The sequence below is a fragment of the Euprymna scolopes genome, chromosome 23, assembly GCF_053919585.1.
Source record: "Euprymna scolopes isolate OS-2025 chromosome 23, ASM5391958v1, whole genome shotgun sequence".
Classification (NCBI taxonomy): domain Eukaryota; kingdom Metazoa; phylum Mollusca; class Cephalopoda; order Sepiida; family Sepiolidae; genus Euprymna; species Euprymna scolopes.
In genome coordinates, this window is record NC_136504.1 from 15,735,284 (window position 1) to 15,759,396 (window position 24,113).

The following is a 24,113-nucleotide window of genomic DNA, read 5'->3' on the forward strand; positions in this document are numbered from 1 at the left end:
ACAAAAGACAAAAAAGAAAAAAGCGGTCAATTTTTAAAACTTTGACCCCTATTATGACCCCTTAACATTTATTGTTTTGGGATCAAATCAAGTTATTAAGTTAGATCCATGTCCAAGGCACCTATATCTAAAATTTCAAGTGTTTAGACCCAAAATTGTCGGAGGAGTTTGGTAGAGTTCTCAAAGGTAAAATCGTTGAACTTTGACCTCTTAACAGCCAAATTTCTGGCCGAAAACCGATCACAAAGATTTTCCCAAATCTCAGTACCCTGTATATCAAATTTCGAGTGTGTAGACTTAAAATTGACAGAGTTATTGCGTAGGGAAATGTGTACACACAGACACGTTCACTTTTATATACATACCATTATTTATATATATATATATATATATATATATATATATACCATTAAAACATTACTCTTAAGAACTATTCTGTGGTATCTTAATATAAAATTATATAAAAAATAAAGATGCATAAAAAAATGTTGGTGTATGTGTGTTACTTTTTACTGACAAAAATGTTTTCACTGGTAATATCAGTAAACAACTAAACAAATAATTTAGTCCATAAGGATGGAGATAAACAAAGACTAAGATAAAGTAAAAATAAGACTTGTACAAGATTCAGGCCTCTTTGAATAAGGTTTCTGTAGGGGATGCCTATGTTATTTATTTATTTGCTGTAAGAAAGGCTACTGCATTTTGGAGGTGTAATGGGGACAAAAATGGATGGTCACATTCAATGCTGCTAAAACTAAGCTTGTTTCCTTCAATAACTACAAGAAACCTTCTCTACCACCAATAGCAATGGCCGAGAACACATTGCCTGAAAGTACTTTTTTTAAGCTCCTCGGCCTAACGTTTACAGGGAATATGAACTGGAATATATATATTGAGAGCATTGCCAAAGCTGCTGCAAGGAAGGTTGGCTCCCTCTACCGTGCTAGAAAACTACTTATGCCTGACAGTATCCTATACCTCTATAAGGCAACCATTCGCCCATGTATGGAGTACTGTTGTCACATCTGGGCTGGTGCATCTGCTTCTTGTCTCTCGCTCCTGGACAGGGTTCAAAAGAGAGTCGCCAACCTGATAGGTCCTGAACTGTCATCTAGGCTTCAGCCTCTGTCCCATCGACGAGATGTTGCATCCCTCTGCCTGTTCTACAAATACTTTAATGGTGAATGCTCTGACGAATTGCAAACACTTGTACCTCCCCGACGTAACTACCCCCGACAAACCGGACAAGCTACTAAGTCTCATCCCTTTACAGTAGAGATCCCTAGGTGCAAGAAAGCCTTTTACTCCAATAGTTTCTTCCCCAGAACTGCAGGTCTTTGGAACTCCCTTCCGGGATTCTGCTTTCCCAACTGTACTGATATGCAAAAGTTCAAGTGTAAAGTGAACAAACATCTTTCTACTTCTCTCCCTTCATAATGCCCCTGCTAATTAAGTCCCTGATAGTAGCCGCCTGCTTCAAAGTGGCACTGTGCCTTATTTGAGGTGAAAATTGAATAAAAATAAATAAATAGATAAATAGGTCACCTTTTAGACATTTTTTGTTTTTAATTTCTGTGTTAAGTGAATATGTTTTTGTTTTGTTTTACTCTGTTATTTTATCTTGTCTTTTATTTTTATTCGTTGCCAGACAGAGCAGGCGAGCTCCACCGATTCCAAACGAACCAGATCGGCCAAAGGTTCTGCAGGTAAAGGTACTTCATCACAATCCTACTAAGCTTGCTGCTTGGACATTCTTCATATTGTGTTTGTTGTGTTTATCTTTGTTGTTTTTTATGTAAGTGTTCTCATCCTTTCGATGTAAACATTGTTGTGATCTATGTTTTTATCAGTCTGCTCATCTTTAACCGTCTTTTCTTCATTTAACAGCATCTCATTCTATCTTTGTCAAAGTGTTTGTATGTTTCCATTTGTTTGTGTCTAAAATGCTTGGATCTCTGTCCATTTGTCAATTATGTTTCATTCTCTTGTTCACTTATTTATTTTCTGTATTTCTCAAACAGTCTGCGTAATTCTTTCCGTTCTACTTCCTCTTTGTATCTAATATGGACATTCAGACATGCACACATGCATAGTGTGCTAGTTTTCTAAAGGGAGGTGGTGTTTGATCAACACTGCTAGGGAGCCATGTGATAAAATACTGTTTTGTTTTTAGATTTCCAAAACAGTTTAACTGATGATTCTTACAAAGAGTAAATTCTTAGAAGTAAGATAGTACAGTGATTGCAAGAGGTTAACTGAATTACAAGCTAACGAATTTTCCTATGAAGGTCTTGGGATTAATATAATATATATATATATATATATATATATATATATATGATATATAATTCCAGGTTGAAGGTATTCAAAGATTAAAACCAATGAATTTAAAGGTTATTAATAGTGCTCAATAAAACGTGCATATATACTTTATTCAGATAAACATTTTACATGGTTACTACACAGACATGACAATGTTTCAATCAGTTACTTATGACTAGGGCTACGACAGCAGCATATTCTTATCGTTGTTTTAACTCTCGAGTATATATCCTATACGACAACTGAGAACCATATCACTCTATAAAAACATATAAGATATCAACAGATACACACTCTGCTGTTGTCCTAGCCCTAGTTATGAATAACTAATGACCTAATCAGGTGACTACAAGTCCCTTCCTCTGAAAATGTTTTGTCCTTGAATCAAGGACCAAACTTTTTGAAATTTTTATCTTAATATGAATAAAAGTTTGTGTGTGTGTGTTTAAATATATATATATATATATATATATATATATATATATATATATATATAGGTTTTTGTATTGCCTTTGATAAGTATTCCGATAAATAATCGAAAAAATCATATTGAAGAAAGAGCAGTCCAATTTTAACCAAAGTTTACATCCTTATACAGCCTAACATCACAAGTGCATTTGAGAAGTTTTATCACTGTATAAGCAGAATAGCCTGGCACATATAAACTCAACAGTAGGTTTATTGATAAGATGGGTGCGTTCGAAATGAATGTTTCTGTTTAGAGCATAATTGAACCATAATGCTTGACTTTTGCATTTTAAATTTTAATTCAAGCCATTATAGGAAAATGATTTTATAAAATCAAGAGTAGATTCTCTGCAGTGCAACATAGACTACAATGTATTGTGGACTAAGTTATTGCAGTCCCGGGCAACATCAAGTCTCTCTGTTAGTAGATAATAAATGTGAATATAGATTCTAATAAATCAGAAATGAATTCTTGTTCATCTTTTTTTTTTTTAAAGAAAATCTAGAATATATAACAATAAATGCAAACTAGGATTTCAGCAAACAAAATCGGAAGGATAGTGTCGAAAATAATTGTTTACTTGTGATGCTTGCCTTAACAATGGCTGTAGAGTGGGCATCTCTCCTGGTTGTTTTGCAATGCTTCCAAACACCAAACTGAACTTTTATATGTCCCCACATATACAATATATATAAAAAGAAAAGTTTATATTACTCGTTTTGATTGGACTATTGTTCTCATTTTGAGTGTTATTTGTGCAATGTTTCAGTCGGGTTGTCTTTCGGCCATCTTCAGGCATGTTGATTGTTTGGAAAAGAAACAAGAAAAGTTACTGGCTCCATAAATGTTTTTGTATTCTGTGAGTTAGTATCTATTTTATGGTTTTAGTTTCGAATTTATGAAAAAATTGGTTGACAAAAAGGAGGCAACTTTAATAACAATCGATAAGGTATTATCTCCCTTTTATCACCAAATTTTTAAGGGTGTACAATATTTCCAAACAACAAGCAACATGCCTGAAGATGGTCGAGGGACAATCCGACTGTAACGATGCACAAATAACACTCAAGATGAGAACAATAGTCCGATCAAAACAAGTAATATAAACAATCAGCCATCATCTCAAGAAATTGAGAACTTTAAGAAAAGTTTAGTTTAATAATTATAGTTTTGGTTATATCACACGAAAATTATCTAACACCATATTTTTATATAAAGAATAAAATATTACACATCTCCAGAATGCAAAATAAATATTGCAGGCAAAAATTGTGTTTCTGCATGTATGTGTGTAATATGTGTGTGTATTGTATATAAATATGTGTGTAATATGTGTGTGTATTGTATATAAATATGTGTGTAATATGTGTGTGTATTGTATATAAATAAATCATTAATAAATTTACACTCATAAGTCTTTATTAGTTGTTTTTCTTTTCACATACGCCTGAATTTACTTCATAATGTCTTAGACATGTTTCGTTATATAGCAAAAGACCACTAAACAACTCCTCAGAGATGAATGGATGTTCCTCAAAAAACTGTTAGAAAGTTTATTGTATGGAATGAAAAAAAAAATTTAGAGAAGAAAAAAAGATGGAAATTGGGAAAGGTAAAGTTTGTAAAAACATAAATTTAAAAAAACATTTATTTTTTTTAGTGTTTTATAGAAATTGGGAAAGGTAAAGTTTGTAAAAACATAAATTTAAAAACACATTTATTTTAGTGTTTTATAGAAAATGGGGAAGGTAAAGGTTGTAAAAACATAAATTTAAAAAAACATTTATTTATTTTAGTGTTTTATAGAAATTGGGAAAGGTAAAGTTTGTAAAAACATAAATTTAAAAAAAAACATTTATTTTAGTGTTTTATAGAAATTGGGAAAGGTAAAGTTTGTAAAAACATAAATTAAAAAAAAACATTTATTTATTTTAGTGTTTTATAGAAAATGGGAAAGCTAAAGTTTGTAAAAACATAAATTAAAAAAAAACATTTATTTTAGTGTTTTATAGAAAATGGGAAAGGTAAAGTTTGTAAAAACATAAATTTAAAAAAAACATTTATTTATTTTAGTGTTTTATAGAAATTGGGAAAGCTAAAGTTTGTAAAAACATAAATTTAAAAAAAACATTTACTTATTTTAGTGTTTTATAGACACTCATCCCCTATTTGTTCATATGTTACAGATCAGAAAAATATTGGTACCGTCGGTTTCAAATCCAAATAAAGGAATCAATATCTAGTTTTCTATGGTGGACTCTCTTCAGCTTCTGTTTATATTTGTGTGCCTAAAATCTTAATCTAGCACAGACATTATTATAACAGTTAGAGAATAATTTCTCGTATGATTAAATACATTTTTTTAAAATTTCATTTAATGCTAGGAATCTGCTGTCATCATCAAAGCTGCTGTTTACGAAAACACCTGAATCTTTTTTTAAAATTGAAATTGCACTTTATTTCTCATTCCTTAACACATTATTATTATCATTATTATTACTATTATTATTATCATTATTATTACTATTATTATTATCATCATTATTATTATCATTATTATTACTATTATTATTATTATCATTATCATCATTATTATTATTATTATCATTACTATTATTATTATCATCATTATTATTATTATCCCTATTATTATTATTATTATTATCATTATTATTATTATTGGCTCACATGGAGCTTTCACACAAGTCATCAAAGATCTGATTGAAAAACCTGTGGTGTTTTCTGGAAGCTGAGTGACAACAAGTCTCCCCAGACGTCCAGCACTCTCCACCTCCTTCGATAGCATTTGCAAATAAATTTACGTTATCACAACAGCCTCTCACCATTGATTTCTCGCTGGCAGTGGCCATTGGTCTATACTGGAATTTGAGTGGCACTCAGCCTCCTCAAGGTCCTAGTTCTCTTCGCGCTTGTACAACGGAGATCTGGTCAGCACTCTCTCCTCGGTCTTTCCATTCTCCTTGGCCCTTCTCGGCTATTTGATATCACACTTTTTATAGAGGGGGGGGGGTGATAAGACAATGAGTGGGGATTTATGATGGGAATGTAGAACTTGTTGATATGATGTTCTTCATTCCCTGTAACACTTCTTCATGTTTTGCCTCTGCAGCAGTTTGTCTGTCTCACGCATGTGTATTACTTTTCGCATTCAAAGGTTTTCCTTAATATTTCAGCCGTTTTCATTATCGTTAGTCATTGTACCTTGGTAACAATTCCTCTGATTCCAATTTCTCCTATTATTTTTTCAAAGTTTTTCGGAATTGTTTCTAGTGCTCCTATTAATATAGGTATTATTTTGATTTTCTTCATCATCCAAATCCCTTTCAGCCCCCTCGCTAGCTCTGTGCATTTGCTCTGTTTCTCCTTTTCTTTCATACTCACCCTGTGGTCAGCTGGGATAGCAAAGTCTACGATTTGACAGGATTTTTCTTTCTTGTTAATTATTACGACATCCGGTCTTCTTGCTTGGATGGGTTTGTCTGTCTGTATGTCCATGTCCCATAGGATTTTGTCGTTCTCGTTTTCGAGTACTGTTGTGGCCTTATGCTTGTACTATTTGTCTGTACATTCAAAATGCAGTCGTTTGCACAATTCCCAGTGTACTGCCCTATTATTATTATTATTATTATTATTATTATTATTATTAACTTCTAACAGATCATCTCTCTTCACTTGATGCACGGTTTTCATATTTTTGAATACAAAATGAATCTAACATTAAATAATGCCTTTGCAAAAATCAAATCAGAGAGCAGCAATTTTTATTAATTTCGATAAGACGTTTCTGAATTTTTGAGACGAACATTAGTTATCCGTATTATTTGTATTAATCGGACTACTGTTCTCATCTTGAGTGTGACTTTCACAACGTTTCGGTCGATGTAACCTCCGACGTTCTTCAGGTATATCTTGTCAAACTCAGGAATTTTGACAGAATTTCGAACGGAACCCATTATTTACTTCATAGGAATAGCATGCTCTTGTTCCGTCAACCATGACTGGATAGAAGTCCTAAGTAATTTGCAATTGTATTTTTTGGTCGACCACACTTACAACTGAACCTTCAACCATAAGGAGAATATCACTTTTACAGTTGTTTTTTCCAAGTACTCTAACCACTGTGCCATGCAAAGACCCATAGAATCCAAATAATATGAATTTAGATAAGGATTAATAATTCTTAGTTATTTGGATTACTTTCTTCATCTTAATTATTATATTCACAGTGTTTTGGAGGATATAATCATAGCTGACAGAATGAGAATAATCTACCTCTAGATATTAGATAGAGAGTCCAGTCTAAAATTTTATACAGATTCTTGAGTTTGACAAAATGCACCCAGAAAAGTCAAAGGTTTCATGGGCCAAAATGTGGCGAATAATTTTTTTTTTTTTTCTTTTACAAAGAAGTCCCCACTTATCAAGGCCCGGAAGCCACTCATGGTTAATGAGTGTACAGTAATGAATGGGATAATATTATAGTAATCATTAATAGTGGAAATTTTGTAAATTGGATTACTTAAGGGGACGGATCATCAAGAACTTGTTTACATTGGACTTGAAGACAACCATATTGTAGTCAGTTGGAAAGCAGAAAAACGCAAGAGAGATCTACAGGCATGCAGTTCTAAGAAAGAAGCTTTGTTCATGGAATCTATGTTTAGGTGTAGGCATAGATAAAGATTGGGAGAAATTATTGATAGTGATTTCAACTAGACAAGTGCTTTTCATGAAAGTAAGGCCAGGGAGGGCCATAGATTATAGAGATAATAAGAATAAGAATAGTTTGGAATGTGCTCTGCTGAACTTGTAGCACTTGTGCCCTCTCAACATATGTAAGCCTGATTAACCTGACAAGCAGCAAAATTCCACCCCTCTGTTGAGGTCCTTAAATGCCAGAAAACCTTTTACTCTGATTGTGTCTTCCCACGGACTGCTAGATTTTGGAATTCCCTCCCTGTTTCTTGCTTCCATGACTGTACTGACATGCAGAAATTTAAATGTAATGCCAACAGGTATCATACGGCTCAACTCCCAACATAGTCCCCTGTAGACATGATCCCAATTAGTAACCTCTCACATCCAAGTGACAAAATGCCTCATTTGGGGTGAAAAAAGTTGTTTTTTTTAAAAATACAAAAGCTTTGTCCAAAAATTTTGCACTACAATCAAATTGCACGTATTTCATCAACTCAGAAAAATGCAAAAAATAAAAAAGCACAAATGCTACTTCAAACTATGAATTGCAGCAGAACACAGGATATTAAGTCATTGGTTGACTTGTCATGACATTTTTTCTTTTTTCTAAAGGCGAAGGATATTGCGACTCGAGTAGACAATGACTTGCAAACCCTAATAGTGCAGTAATCTTGCGTTTTTCTATCGGCACAGTTTCTGCCATGGCTGCAGCCATTCTGCTAATTTTGATCCTTCCTTTGTGAAAATCAAAAAGAAAAAAAAAAATGTTTCAGAAAAATAGATATCATTTTGTTATCCTTTTTTTCCCCTATATTTTCATCATCTACGTTCATCCTTTTTTTTTTATTTACCTTGTTCTTTTTTATTTACCTTGTTCTGTAAATTTAAGAAATCAACAGAACAAAAAAAAAAATTACGAGAAAAATAAATATCATTTTGCTGTCCTTTTTTCCCTGTTTTTTTTTTTTTTTTTTTTGACATCTATATTCAGTCTTCTTTTTTTATTTGCCTTTTTATGTTTTTTTTATATTTCTTTTTTTTAATTTTTTCTTTACTTTATTCTTTTTTATTTCTCTTATTCTTTAAACATTCTTTTAGATGCGATCATATGAAAGGTTTTGTGCATCAGTCAATCTGTCCATATTTGGTTTGAAATAGAATTTTCATTGCTAGACATGCAGAAATGTATGGATGCATCTGTTTTTCGATGCATGCAGGTATCTTTATAAAAGGCTCTGTCTGTTGGTCGATCGCATTAAAGTTTAGAAGAATATTTTCACCATCAGTCTGTCATGCTTTCATGTTTAAGTTTTTAAATATTATTTTCTTTGGGATGTTACGTTCAAGTTTGAAATAGCATTGCCATTAGTTTGTCATATCTAAATTTCAAATAGCATTTTCTTCAAGAAATGCATAGATTAAATCGACATCTCGTAAGAATATTTGCTTTTGTTTTTCTTTTAAATTTTTTTAAAAGAATTTCTGAGAATCTCTTGCTTTTAATATGAAATTTCTTCAATTCAAATTTTCTTATTTTGCTTCCTTTTTTCCTTTTTCTATGCTTATATTTTTGATATTTAAAAACTTTTTATTAACAATGTATGCCCAAAATTATGCCCGACCAATGTACGACTGACTGCTCCTGTTTCTCATATAGAAACAATGTGTAAAGTTGCTTGAATCTGCAGGCGCCAAATCGGACATTTTAGTCATGTTAAATTGTAGTCTTACATGAGGCGCTTTACTAAAAGAATTGCATGACTAAATAATGTACGATTATTTGTTCCTGCTGCTGATTTGCTATTAAAGCAACTTCAATACGAATGAACTACTGGGTTTATCAGTGCAAATTATTGTAAAACTCTGTTGTGATATTATTAAAATAAACAACTTTCTTAGAACTGCACGCCTGTGGAACTCTGTTCCGTCTGCCTGCTTCCCTCCGGACTACAACTTGGATGTCTTCAAGTCCAATGTTAACAAATTCCTAATGAACCGCCCCCTTAAGTAAACACTTCATCAAATCTCCACACTAACGTAATGTACTTGCAATAACCCTTATCCATGAGTGGCTTCCGGGCCTTGATAAGTGGTGATCACTGTGTAAAAAAAAAAACAATAAAATGAATTTGCTCACAAGTTTCAGTCGAGAGGTTTATTTTTTGCAAATATATTTTTAGATTCATATAAAAAGTATTTACAAAAAATAAATTATTTTTTAAAATAGTCTCTCTTAAAACAGAAAGTTAAACATACATTAGTATTTGTTTACATAATGAATTCTTTCAAGACTGAAACTTATTTTTTCCCAATTCTGTGTGCCACTTGTCTGTGTTTTTTTTTTTTTTCATTAAAAACTTTTGTAAAAAGATTAAGTTTATTTTTTAGATTAATCGTGCCTTGATTTTACTAATTATGCACAACTAAAAATTAAACAAGATTTTATGTACGTCTAATTAAATTCTAAAAGACTGAGACAAATCAGTCGTTAAGGGTTTAATTAGTCAATGCAACTTCGACAGTCTGAAGTTTAATTTAAAAAAAAGACAAAAAACCAGCAATAGTCGATAATAATGATAAGGATTGCTTCTGTTTTTTTACAAAGGTTTCTATGTTACATTGTTATTGTGTTACATTGTTATTGTGTTACATTGTTATTGTGTTACAAAATTGAAATTTTAAAGAAAAAGATCACTTGTAAAATTTAATTTGCAAAAATAACGTAAAAATCTCTCGCCTGAAAGTTGTGACTGTGACTAAATTCGTTTTGTTTTCTATTTCAATAATAATTAAAAAAAAAAACTTGTTTATTTAATTTTTACAAAGATTAAAAAATAAAAAAAAGTAACACACTTTGTTGCAAAAAAAAAAAAGTCTCACTCTTTAAGGATCTGCCAAAAACAATTGCAACTGTGACTAAAGTCATTGTTTATTTTAATAACATTTTTTGCACTAACGGACTTAGTAGATCGCTTGTGTAAGAGGGAATAATTAATAAAAATCGGGAGATTTGTTTAGTAAATATCTTTTTAGGTATGGTCTTTTAGGGAATTTCCCTAATAAAATAAAATAACACAATTCTATGAACAATGACAAACAACTTCTTCAACTTAACAAGGGAAAGGTTTATTTGCAAAGCGTACTGAAGGAAGAAAGTAGAGTCGGGTCTCCACTGCCTTACGAGGTAGTTACAACCCGCGGGCGCGGCTGTCGTCAATACCTTTAGTAGGAGCAGCGAAGAGAACAGGCGTCTAGCCCCGACGAAGGCTGGTAGCGTAAGAGAGAGTTTTCTTCTGGGACCGGAAGCTGTCTGGTCCCTAGGGGTCAATTTGTATTCGTGCGCAAGTCCTCAGATTGGACAGTCTAGCGCCTCATCACTCACTCAGAGGAAGCGAATGCGCGAGAAGAAAAGGGGTCCATTTGTGTCTGCTACATAACCCCCTGCTTAGGCTGAAAGCCGACAGAGAGAAAGGTAGCATAACAAATAGCAGAAAGAAAAATACAATAAGAAATGTCCGTCTCTTTAGGTTATTTTCTTGCAGAAAAAAATGTTCTTACTTTTCTGTGAAAAGTTGGAATATTTGCAGAAAACGTTCTGCTCTAAAAAGGAGAGAAGAAAAAATGTTCTTTTTCAACAGAAATACACTGTTTTGCAAAGTCTCTTCGGCCAATGTACCCGTCGACCACTACGTGTAGTGGTCACATAATTGTTCTCACGTGGAACATTTACCTCAGGTGTATGATTATGCTGTGTGTATGTTGGAGGAATGTGTGGCTCAGGTGTTAATGTGTCCAGAAAGGCTCTTTTTACCCTATCTACCGATACTGTCTCTTTTTTACCACTAATGTCTAGGATAAAAGTTTTATCAGTGCGTGAAAGCACGCGATAAGGGCCAGTGTAAGGTGGAGTTAGGGGGGCTTTTACTGCGTCCTTTCTAAGGAACACGTGAGTCCATGTCGCTATGTCCTTCGGAACCAAAGATTTAATGGTCTGTTCCCTAGGGTGCATCGGCGGTAGCTTTCTGAGATAAGCTCGTAGTCTGTTGACATATAGAGCTGTGTCAGTTGATATATCCTCTATCGGGGTCAGCATCTGACCTGGCAACGATAGAGGTGCTCCATAGACCAGTTCGGCTGCGGAATATCCCAGGTCCTCCTTGATTGATGCCCGACAGCCAAGAAGGATGACCGGTATGTACTCGCTCCATCGCTGTTGATCAGGGTAAGCGCGTAATGCAGCTTTCAATTGGCGATGGAAGCGTTCTATCATCCCATTTGAAGCAGGGTGATAGCTTGTTGTCCGAATGCGAGTGATCCCGAGGATCTTGGACAGTTCCCGGAATAGGTGGGATTCGAATTGTGCACCACGATCAGTGGTGATTGTAGTGGGAACTCCGTAGCGCGATATCCAGCCTGATATAAGGGCTCGCGCTACAGATTCAGCCGAAATGTCACTAAGTGGGATGGCTTCTGGCCACCGTGTGAAACGGTCTATGCAGGTCAGGAGATAAGTGAATCCCTGACTGACCGGCCATGGTCCAACCAAGTCAATGTGAACATGGCTAAACCGAGCGTCTGGGGTGCTGAATGTTCCAAGGGGTGCGCGGATATGCTCATGCACCTTTGATTTTTGGCAGGATACACAGGAACGTGACCAAGCAATGATGTCACGCCTCATGTTAGGCCAGAAAAATCTAGCTGTAATCAGCTTTACTGTGGCTTTGCGTCCGGGGTGTGCCAGGTTGTGTAGAGTGTCGAAAACAACTCTACGGTGGGTCGTTGGAACGAATGGTCGAGGTGAATCCGTTGAGGTGTCACAGATGATCTGCGTGTCAGAAGTAGGCACGGGCAGATATGCGAATTTGCAAGTCCCGAATTCAGGTGACGATGGATCCAACGTGTCCAGACTTGGCTGGTCTAAGGCCATCTGTTGCAAATCGATATCCGATGGTGAGGACAGAGAATTGATGGGCAGGCGAGACAATGCGTCTGCTGCTGCGTTCTGCTCACCCGCGATATGTCGGATATCACTAGTAAACTGCGAAACAAAGTCCAAATGACGTGTTTCGCGGGGAGAATATTTGTCCGGCTTAGCACGCAGTGCGTATGTAAGCGGACGGTGATCGGTGTAGATCACAAATTGTCGGCCCTCGAGTGAATGTTGGAAGTGTTTCACTGCGAGGTACATTGCCAGTAGTTCGCGGCCAAACGTGCTGTAACGTTGTTCGGCCGGTTTCAGCTGTCGCGAAAAGTATGCTAGAGGTTGTAACTGTTGTTGGTGCTGCTGTTGCAGCACTGCACCTACAGCTGTGCCCGATGCATCAACGACCAGTGAAAACTGGGCATCGGGTACAGGATGTGCCAGCAAAGATGTCGTCGCTAGTTTATTTTTCACTTCCGCAAATGCTTTAAGTTGGATCTCATTAAGTGAGATCTGCTCGTTTTTCTTCTTCCTGTTACGTAACAGGTCGGAAAGAGGAGCTAAGAGATCCGCACAGTGTGGGATAAAGCGTCTGTAGTAATTCAACAGACCAAGGAAGTGCCTAAGTTGGCGAAGTGAAGTGGGCGGTTGAAGGTCTTGTAGAGCCTTCACCTTTTCTGGCAACGGAGATATACCGTCTGGGCTGATAATGTGGCCCAGGAAAACTAGTGACGTAACACCGAAAACACATTTACCAGGGTTAATCCTCACTTGGTATTGCTGAAACCGTTCAAAAAGTAGGCGGAGGTGAGTGACGTGTTCCTCAGGTGAGGCACTAACCACGAGAATGTCATCTATATAGTTATAGACGAAATCTAAATCACGCACTACTTCATCCATAAAGCGCTGAAAAGTACTGGCAGCGTTACGTAGGCCGAAAGGCATAGTAAGAAATTCAAACGCTCCAAATGGGGTTGTAACCGCAGTCTTGGGTATGTCGGCCGGATTCACCGGGATCTGATGGTAAGCCTTAACCAGATCTAGCTTAGAGAAAGTCTTACAGCCATGCAGAGAGGAAGCAAAGTCCTGAATATGCGGGATTGGGTAACGATCAGGTACCGTCATGGCATTGAGTCGTCTATAGTCCCCAGTTGGACGCCAATCTCCGTCTCGTTTTGGAACCATATGCAGAGGGGAAGCCCAAGGACTGGACGAGGGGCGTATAATTCCCAACTGTAGCATATGATTAAATTCTGCCTTCGCTGCTTTAAGTTTATCCACAGGAAGGCGACGAGGGCGTGAGAACACAGGAGCACCTGTGGTCTCAATGTGATGTTTTGTGGTGTGCGTGGGTTTGCTCACCACAAAATTTAAATTGGTTAACTCTGGGTAGGAGTGTAGCACCTCATGGTATGGGTCATTCGCAGCGGCAATGAAAAATACCGGGCTGATAGATGGGGCATTAGATAACGAGCCAGGGACGGAAAGTTCCGTGCTAGCGTCTATCAGCCGGCGTCTGCGCATGTCGACCATTAAATTAAAATTATGCAAGAAATCCGCGCCTAGTATGGGGTACGGTAGATCTGCTACAGTGAAAACCCACGTAAAGTCTCTCCGTAAATTCAAGTCCAGAGAACGTGAAATTTGACCGTACGTGGGGATAGGTGAATGGTTCACCGCTTGCAGTGTTATCAATGACACTGGTGGCCTTTCTTTAAGTAGCCTAAGTGGCCATATACTACAAACAGCGCCAGTGTCTACCAAGCAACGTGCTTGAGATTTTACGTCAGTGACGAAATAGGCACGGTTATTTGCATTTTGTGGAAAGTTTGCCGTGCTCGTCTTTCCACAATTTAGTTTCCCTGGTTGTTAAAAGTGCAGGGCATTTTACAATTCCGTGCTTCAGCGCCATAGCGACTATGATAAAAACATAGTCCCGGCATGTTTGCACGGCGACGGTGGTGCGGGGAAGATGAGCGGGTTTTGTAGCGGCGTCTGGGTGAGTGCGACCTGCCCATATTGAGCTTGCTCACCTCTCTAGTGAGGCGTTCGATGGCCGTTAGTATAGCCACCGATGTAGCATCCTGTCTTACATTTGCGGTGCCTGCGGGTACCTCAGCAGGCTGTTGTGGAATCGCCGCGGTGGTAGGCCCCCTCACAAAGTCCATGACCTTGTCCGCCGATGCTGCTACTACATCGACGGTGTGTTTTTCAAACATTGGCGCAAGTATGGCCTTTACCTGCGCCGGCAGCCTTGAGAAAAAGAGCTGCTTAATTAAGGCACTGTCAGGAGGGACGTCCTCTGCCAGTTCCCTCATACTACGGAGTAGTTCCGTCGGCCTGCGGTCACCTAAGTGCTCGTCATGGACCAGCGTTTGAAAACGCTTTTCCGCCGACACGGACGTCCGTAGTAGCACCTCCCGTTTTATGCTATCGTAAGTGGAGTTTAACGGGGTGTCCGTTATTAAGTCCTTGACCGCAGGAGTCAATGACGCGGGGAAGGCACTGAATAAAATGTGCAGCTTCGTTTGCTCTGACACGTTGTTCGCCGCAAAATAAGACTCGAGTTGAGCAAATCAAACCCGGACGTCACCAGCGAAGGCAGGCAACGTTGTCATCGTCACTACCGAAAGTAGATACCAAATATTTTTAAAAAAATATATATATATAATGTATCCGAAATCTGAAAGGACGCCGAATATGGACCACGTGGAGAAGAAAGGAGAAATATGGAGAAAATCTTTAAACAGAGACAATACAAAAAAAAAATTTAACAGGCTAATGGGGGAGGAGAAGAAAGAAACAAAATTACCATGAAATAAAGCTAAAACAAAATTATATCAGGAAGAGCCGTGAAGCAAAAAAAAATGTGGACAATATGGGTTTTTTTTTTTTTTTTTTTTTTTTTTTATAAATGTGTGTGAACCTGAAGATAAATGAACTCTTTAAGTACTTACATTTTGGCCGAAGAGTGCTAATGCGGAAAAACTTCGTGAAAGTTCTTTTTTTTTTTTTTTTTTTTTTTGTTGTCGAGTTTTTTCTTTTTCGTACACCAAGAAAGTGTCACCTCTTTTTGTAGGTTGGCGTTCTTTTTTTTATGTGTAGCCCGCCGTTGTGAAAGAAAAGGGTGTTTTTTCTTTGTTTTTTTTTTTTGTTTTTTTATGCTCCTTAGTTTATAATATATATATATATATATATATATATAACGGGGAAAAAAACGATAAGGAAGAGAGGGTTTGTCGAAAAATAACCTCTCGAAACTTTTGAGTAAATTTGTTTTATTGTTTATTACAAGATTGTTTTACAATATTTTATGCTGATGGACTCAGACGATCACCTATATCGAAGTTACTCTAACCAACAGCAGTGGCAAATAGTCGTACATTGATCGTACATCATTTTTAGTAAAACCCAAAACTTAACACTGTTGAAATACTTTCTCCTTTAACCTTGTCGTTTTATCTTTTTTTTTCCTTTTCTCTTTCCCTTTTCTCCATTACGTTTTTCGTTTGTTTCCCTTTTTTCTTCTTCCCCTTTTCCTACTCTTTTTTTTCATTTTCCTTTCCCGTTTTCCTCCCCCTTTCCCTTTTCTCTTTCTCTTTTTCCTTCCCTTTTCTCCTCTTTCTTTTCTCCTCTTTCTTCTCTTTTTTCCTTCCTTTTTTTCTGTTTTCCTTCCCTTTTTTCTTTCTCTTTTCTCCTCTTTTTTTTTCATTTCCCTTTCATTTTCTCCTTTCCAATGTTCTGAAGCTTCTTTCCTTCAAGGCTTTTACACATATACATGCGCGTCTTCCAATTGAAAATCTTCATCAATGTATGCCAAGTCCTAGAAGGGCTTCCAAAAAGACAGAGAATCTCTTGTATTTTTGTCCTTATCAGCCATCAGTTTCACTGACATTTGTTGTCAAGAATGTTTTCGACAAACATTCTTGCAGTTAATCAATTGCAAGAATCTTTTCTAAAATAAATTTTGTTTTTATTTAAACTTTTTATGAATCACACATTAACAGTAAAAATTTTTTAATCTATATGACATGTTATCCCATGCACCCTAAAACTTCTGTTATTCATTTTTTTTATTTTAATTGCAATTATTATTGTTACTAGACTTTTTAGTCCGTTAAAAATGGCAAAAGTTATATCCTATTGAATGAGTGCTTTATGCCAAATTTCTAGAGTAAATATAATATTGTGCTGACTATTCCCTATTAATCGTTTACTTTGCATTGATCAGATACCATAATACTTAGCTCACTGCACTGTATCATAACAAAGGTTCATACAAAATTTCAGCTAGATTGGCCCAGTAGTTTCAGAGAAAACGTGGAGCAGACAGATGAACAGAAAGAGAAATATAATATAGATATAGAAAGCTGGACCTACCCAGGAACCTTGACTTTGACTTTTTTTTTTTAAATGCATACATATTTTTATGTCTGATTTTTTAAAACTTAAATTTAAAATTCACCAGATGTGTTTATTTTGTATTTGTTATATATTCTTATTCCCTTCCATTGTCTTTATCGTAATTATTTCCTTTGTCTCCTCAATTACTACTTATTTATCTCATTTGCCTTTTGTGAAACCATCCAGTGTGCACGGTCACAAACAAGATAGGTCCTGAGTATTTAACAATATTTTGTGTTGCATATCTCACGAGGAGGGGGTCTTTTTACCGTCCCTATATAATCTCTAACTTCTATATATAAGTGAAATGTCTGTATTGTTATCTATTTGTCAGGCCGTGATCGTTAGCTTGCTGTTTCTTAGTGTCTCTTTGATTGTCTAGTTAATGGTTGTGTGTGTGTGAACGTAGAATAATACACATATATGATGAACATGCCTGCTTCTTGCCTCTTCGAGGATTCCATCATCAATCATCTTAATGGAGCTGATTCTGCTACGCATGTGAGATAGACTCAAGACAATGGTTGGATTTTTACATATATTTTTATTCACTCCACTGGCGTTTCTTCACAGTAGGCTGGAGCGAATGGCAAACTTCAGCTTGCCCTGTTCTCTGGTTCCATCTGGAACCCATCGCTTCCCCTGCCCTCTTGAGGAGGCCTTGATTCTCACATTTTGTTTCTTTCATGTCTAGCAATCAACTCAACTAAAAATTAACTAAGTTTCTTCAAACTGGAACTTTTGACACGTCAGATCCGGCCCCATCTACCTAATTTCTGGTGCTAGTTTTAGATCGGTCAGAGTTTGAGCTATTTCAAATCATGACATCCTGACCTTTCATTGCACCTGCAAAGTTTGCGCAACTATCATTTCCCTTGACTCCTATTGTCATTCTATCAGCTAGAGAAAAATGGATATTAAATAAACAGATAGAAATAGATAACCCGATTCTGAATGATTATTTTCTAGCCGGCCTTGCTCGGCTATCACATAACATTATGACCTTAAAAGACATTTAGTGGTGAGGCCATATTTGGTAGCTGTGGAGAATGTGGAGTTGACCCCATAGTTACCGTCACTCCAGATCCATCTTGGTGCGGAGTGGTAATAACTGTTAGTGTATCAACTCCTACCCAATTGAGTTGTCTGAAGAAATTGACTTCCTGTTCAAAAATGCACCAAACATTGAAGTTATTGCTTTCTTTTTCTTTCCTTTTGCAAAACTCAATCATGTTCTCTATCTATATAAAAGCCAAGTACGTCCAAGGATGGAATACTGTTGCCATATCTGGGCAGGAGCTGCCAAAAACAGCCTATCATGCCTTGACAGAGTACAAAATAGACTTTGTGGTTTAGTGGGGGATGCCCTTTTCTCTAACCTGCAACCTCTCTTCCACAGAAGAGACGTTGCGAGCCTATCCTTGTTTTATCGGTATTTTCATGGCAGATGCTCGTCTGAACTCCAATCCCTGGTCCCCCCTCGCCAATCTTTCACGAAAAACACCCGTCTAGCTGAATCCACTGTGAAAAATTTCCCCCACTCTATATCTGTGCCTAAATCAAAACGCGGATTCCATGAACAAAGCTTCTTTCTTAGAACTGCACGCCTGTGGAACTCTGTTCTGTCTGCCTGCTTCCCTCCGGACTACAACTTGGATGTCTTCAAGTCCAATGTTAACAAATTCCTAATGAACCGCCCCCCCCCTAATTAAACACTTCATCAAATCTCCACACTAATGTAATGTACTTGCAATACCCCTTATCCCTGAGTGGCTTCCGGGCCTTGATAAGTGGTGATCACTGTGTAAAAAAAAAAAAAAAAAAAAAAAAATGTTCTGTAAAGTCAAAAACAAAACCAACATTTTTTTTCTACAAAGTAATCAAGCCAAATCTCATGAATAAATATTTGAAGATATAAAGAATTTGAAGAATAAAAAAAACTTTTCTAAAATTATTGGATTCTGCATTAAATAACCCAAAAAGGGTTGATATGCTGTAAAACAAAACAACCAAACCAAGCAAAATAGCAAAATTGACAGATTTTTAGTAATATCTAGATAAGAAACTTAAAAGGGCCAAATCATGAAAATAGAGAGGGTGAAAGTGATGATTATATGGCGAATGCAATGAGGGAGAACTGGCTACGTAATATTAGTCTTGTGTGTGAGTGAATGGGAGAAAACAGAATATTAATGAAGCTGGAAATAAAATAAAAAAGTGTTTTCTAATTACAGTTACAGAGAAAAATTTATATTGAGTAAAAATTTGTACTAGAATATTAAAAATAAAATCGAAATAAATACTAGTAAAAATTTGTACTAGAATATTAAACATAAAATCGAAATAAATACTATTAAAATATTTTTTAAAATATTAAACATAAAATCGAATTAATTACATTCTGAAATTGCATCATATTATTATTTCCGATATTGTTGGTACGAGAGTTATGTCCATTTATCTTGAAACTCCCTGATGGTAACTATATATTTTATGGATTTAGATGAAGTGAAATTAAAAATCGAAATAAATACTATTAATTTTTTTTTTTTTTTTTTTTAATATTAATGAAAATATTACTACTTTTAGGGTTTATTATATTCTTTATATATCAAATTTTGTTTTTAAAACTTGAATTTTGTCTGGAGGAAAGCCTTTAAAAAGCCTAGAAAATGGACGTTGAAATTCTCTACGAAGCTTGTTATATTTCTCCAGCTTTCGACAAAATAGCAACTTGCATTTACTTAATTATTTGCTATAAGTATTGTGTTTTGACATTAAATAACCAGAAAAAGGGTTTTTTGTTTTAAAAGAGACTAGCCTGGGTGCCTGCCATTGCCCGGGTGTTTGGAGGTGTAAAAAAAATAGTAGTAGGCAGGCAGGCTCGAACCTGTGGCGTGAAGGCAGAAAAGAAAGTGAAAGAAAACCTAACGTCTTACCCCTACTTCGTGACGCGACCGGAAGTATAAAGCGTTCAAAGTCAATCAAAAAGATGACTTGCACAAATGGCGTTGCTTTTAAACCTCCCACGAAGGTCATTTTTAATGTGGAGGAAAAACAGCTCCCCCCAAAAAAGGGGGTACTCTGGCAGTATCCAAATAAATAGTAATTGTCTCAGTATGAAGGGTTTCCCCTACATTGACCAAGGACCAATTACAGAACAGATACTACCCGGCTGGAAGGCGGCGATTGCATTCGAATAGTTTCGCTTTATTTATACGAAAAACACAAACAGCCAACATGACGGGAGTTTTGTAAAACTCACTAAAAAAAAAATAGAAACAATATCCGTTTGCGAATCTGAGATATTACAATCTAGGAAGTATGCAAAAACTCCTCCCGGAATCTAACTGACGCGAGAAACCTGACACAAAAAACCTTTTGTGGACATACACAAATGCACACACCCATTTTATCTTTTATCTATTAGATCATTTTTGGATATTTCCTGCGGAATTCCATGTCACTGTGTAAAAATTAGTTTTTTTTGTTGTTTTTTTTTAAATTGAACAAATTTTTTTTTTTTTAATATTACAATCTGAAAATGTGTTACTTCTCTTTTGTATATAAATTTGAAAATTTTGTAAAAAAAAAAAATCTTTTGTAATTTACATTTAAAAAATCTGAATTATTTAAAAAAAAATAGATTTTATAAAATGTTCTTGACATAACTAAAAAGAACTTTTATGTTTTATTGGTATGGCAGTTAAATTAATGTTTTTAAATATTTTAAATTAAGGAAATAATTGAATTTAGCAATAAATAATCCAAGAAATGTTTTCAAGGTTATAGGTGATGTAAGAACTATAAAAATGAGCAGTGCTCTGCTCTTTGTCAAAAGATTACAGCAAAATGAATAAAATAAGCGCCACTCTTCTTTAACAATTACAAGATGCCTTTCCAACCACCAACTTGAACAAATACATTGAGGACATTGCAAAGGCTGCTGCAAAGAAAGTGGCTTCCTTTTATCAAGCTAGAAGACTATTCACACCTGAGAGTATCCTGTATCTCTACAAGGTCACCATTCGCCCATGCATGAAGGAGTATTGTTGCCACATCTGAGCTAGTGCATCTACCACAAACCACTCCCTCTTTGATAGGGTCCAAAAATAGTTTTAAATCTAATAGGTCCCACTTTGTCAACTAACCTCCAACCCCTGTACCATCACCGCAATGTTGCATCTCTGCGCCTGTTTTACAAATATTTTAATGGGATGTGCTCTGATGAACTTGTTGCACTTATGCTCCCTCAATGTATATATCCCCGACAAACCTGCTTAGCAACAAATTAACAGTTTTGTCTTTAAAGTTGTTCATCCCTGTGATGTGAAACTCTAGAATTCATTAATAAATTATAAACTGTCGGATTCAAAAATATTAAACACAATCTTCTGTTGAGCTCCCTAAATGCCAGAAAACTTTCTACTCTAATATTTCCTTCCCTTGAACAGCTAGACTTTGGAATTCCCTTCCTGCTACCCTGACTGTACTAATATGCAGAAATTTAAATGTAATGTAAACCAACATCTTGTTAATTTTTCCTAGGCATGGTCCCAAATAGTAGCCCCTTACGTCCAAGTGATGATATGCCTTGTTAGGGGTGAATGTGAGTAAAAAAAATAAAAATAAAATAATGAAAATGAAAAACATTTAGAATATTAGAAATGTTATCTTTGAGCAACGTTTATTCTTTGTTATAATGTTCAAGATAGTTCCAACAAAATCACGTTGTCTTGTTTAAAAAAATTGAGCGTGTCTTATTCCAATCATTTGCAAGAAATGTTGCCATTCTGCAAAGTAATTCGATCACATATAATTGTATTATAGTTTAGAATATTTTTTGTTTGTTATATTTTTACTGTTTCTTTTAGAGATTAGCTGAAATTTAAAAATAGATTTTTACAAGAAGAAATGCCTTGCAAGTGATTTGAATCTTCCCCTCCCACTACAAAATTGCCCCTCTGGTAGAATTTACATAATCTGAGATTTTAGACACAAAAACGTTCAATAATTAAAAAAAAAAAAAAGAAAGGGAAAAAATTATGTTTTTGTTAACTGACGACAAATCATCACTCGATTGCTTAATCTTCGTCTTGGAGATTAGCGGTGTGATCGGTTAATCCGTATTGTGAAAGAATAGAGAAAGATTACTGGATCAGGGCATCCTTGTTTGTGATAATCTGATGGTGGGTGGAAACAGGTGAAGGTGTAGACAAGGATTTGGGCTGTAGGGCTTTAAACAATTTTTTTTTATCCTGCCATAAAAATATTGTCTGCTCCAGCATCAAGTCCGACATTGTTATGAAAATACAGCTGTCATTGTCACTTAAGCACTGATGCACTGCTGCACTCAAACAGAAGTACATTTTGTGAACAATATTATTGTTGTGTCAAAGAACGTGTATATATGTTGAAAGAAAAGCAACAGTTATACATATTCTTGGCCTATTTTCAGTCTTAGGAGACATTGGATATCCCCTAGAAGGGTGCCTGGGCAAACAGTCTATAGTGAAGCAAAGGTTGAGCAATCTCTAATTGTACATTTCCTGGCCAACTATTATTTGATTGAAATGATCAAGAGAAGTCAAGGATGACTTGAAACATTTCCATGATAACCAATGAAAGACTGGTATTATTTCGGAGATTTCCTTCTTGTAGACTAGTTGCACAACCAAGGATTGAGAGTCTAGTCTCCCCTACTATTTAATTCATAGTTGGAGGGAGTATAAGTGGATTCATACCTCTCTCAAGGTTATTAATGAATGTGATCTAGTAATCCAGACAGGATACAAACACAGCATGCTAAATACACAATTTATAACAGTAACCATTTTACGACATCACTTCCACTAATATATATGTGTGGTGAGATTTTGTTCATAGGAGTTAATCCAGTGCTTCCTTACTGTGTTTATCTATAATAGTGCTCAATGACAAGTAGAGTTATATTATTTAGTATATCAGTTCATAATGTATGGTGTTAATAAAATATGACTGTTGTCAGAAACGATTTGTCATTCATGTTAGAAAATCTACCTCACAATATACAGCCAGTATCCAATGGAATACATTCATACAAGCTACGATGGAAAATGGTCTATACAGGTAGGATAAGTATTTTTTTTTTTCTGTTTAACGTCTGTTTTTTTTTTTCTTCTTAAAGCAATATACTTGATATATAGATCTGAGTTAAACTTATGATATGACATGAAAGTAAAAGATATGTCAATGAATTTGTATAGTTTCATATTTTATTGCTTAAATTTTTTGTTTTTGTTTTTAATGTGTTGTACTTGTGTTGTTTATTCATCACTCGATTATGGTCTTCTCTCCCTTTCACTTCTCTGCCTTTCACTTCTCTGCCTCCCCCTCTCTTATTGTTCTTTTTTGTCTTGTCCATTTTAAAAGTCTATAACTTGTGTAAATATGTGCTTGTGTGTGTATGTAGACATGTTGTGTCAATTGTACCTACACAGTGTTGTCCGGAATTCATTTATGTAATTTTATTTCATTTCGTGAAGACGTGATGCAAAGGGGTGGGGGAATGTACATGTAACGGGAGATAACTTCTTTTTGAACCTTAAATTAAAACTAGGAAATTATTGTCTCCCTTACATTTTATGAAACTAATTACTTGTTTTGCTTGTAAAAAAACCCCATCATTCTTAATAATATAACAAAAATCAAATAATCTTCCACCAAATATAATATACAAAAAAATAATCATTTATACATAATATAAACAAATGTAATTATTTTGAAAGGTGATGCAGTAATGTTGAGTTAGTTTTTATTAAGGACATAAGCAGCAGCTATTTATGTATTGTGGATTAAGTAACTGCAGAGTGGCATGTGAAGCTTCCTCACAGTGCACCATTGTGGGTCTCCAACAAAAGGAGGCAATCAATCGATTTGATTAAAAAAGTGGGTGATTCCACCGATTTTAGTTATAATAAAAGTATTGGGTGTGTAGAACATTCCTTGATCCTAATTTAACTGTGGGCAACGTTGGGTCTCCTTGCTAGTTAGTGTCTAAATCCAAAATGTTAGATAATTTCTGGTTAGTTATCTTTTCTTGGTTTAAAAATTACTATCTATTTAAGTCTGTTAATTTACATTTAGTGATTAGTTGGCAGACAGTTCCACCCATGATTAATGTTTAGTTATCTCCCTTCCCTATGCATTCTAACATTTTAATTTTTAGTTTGAAAAATGTATTACTTCTTGTTAAAATGTTGATCAAATTGCTGTCAATGATCTGTTTATTTTAAT

At 35.5% G+C, this 24,113-nt stretch overlaps 1 protein-coding gene across 7 annotated transcripts in view; it reads left to right on the plus strand.

Moving 5' to 3' along the window:
* The window catches only part of LOC145245773 (uncharacterized), a 723,444-nt gene that overhangs the window by 580,625 nt on the left and 118,706 nt on the right, over positions 1–24,113 (plus strand). For 5 of the 7 annotated variants that reach the window (XM_080107384.1, XM_080107381.1, XM_080107383.1 and 2 more), the window contains one exon: positions 1,652–1,715. In XM_080107384.1, the coding sequence (XP_079963510.1) occupies positions 1,652–1,715 (64 nt within the window). The remainder of the gene's footprint in view (positions 1–1,651; positions 1,716–24,113) is intronic. The other 2 variants (XM_080107382.1, XM_080107386.1) reach the window with 1 other exon arrangement.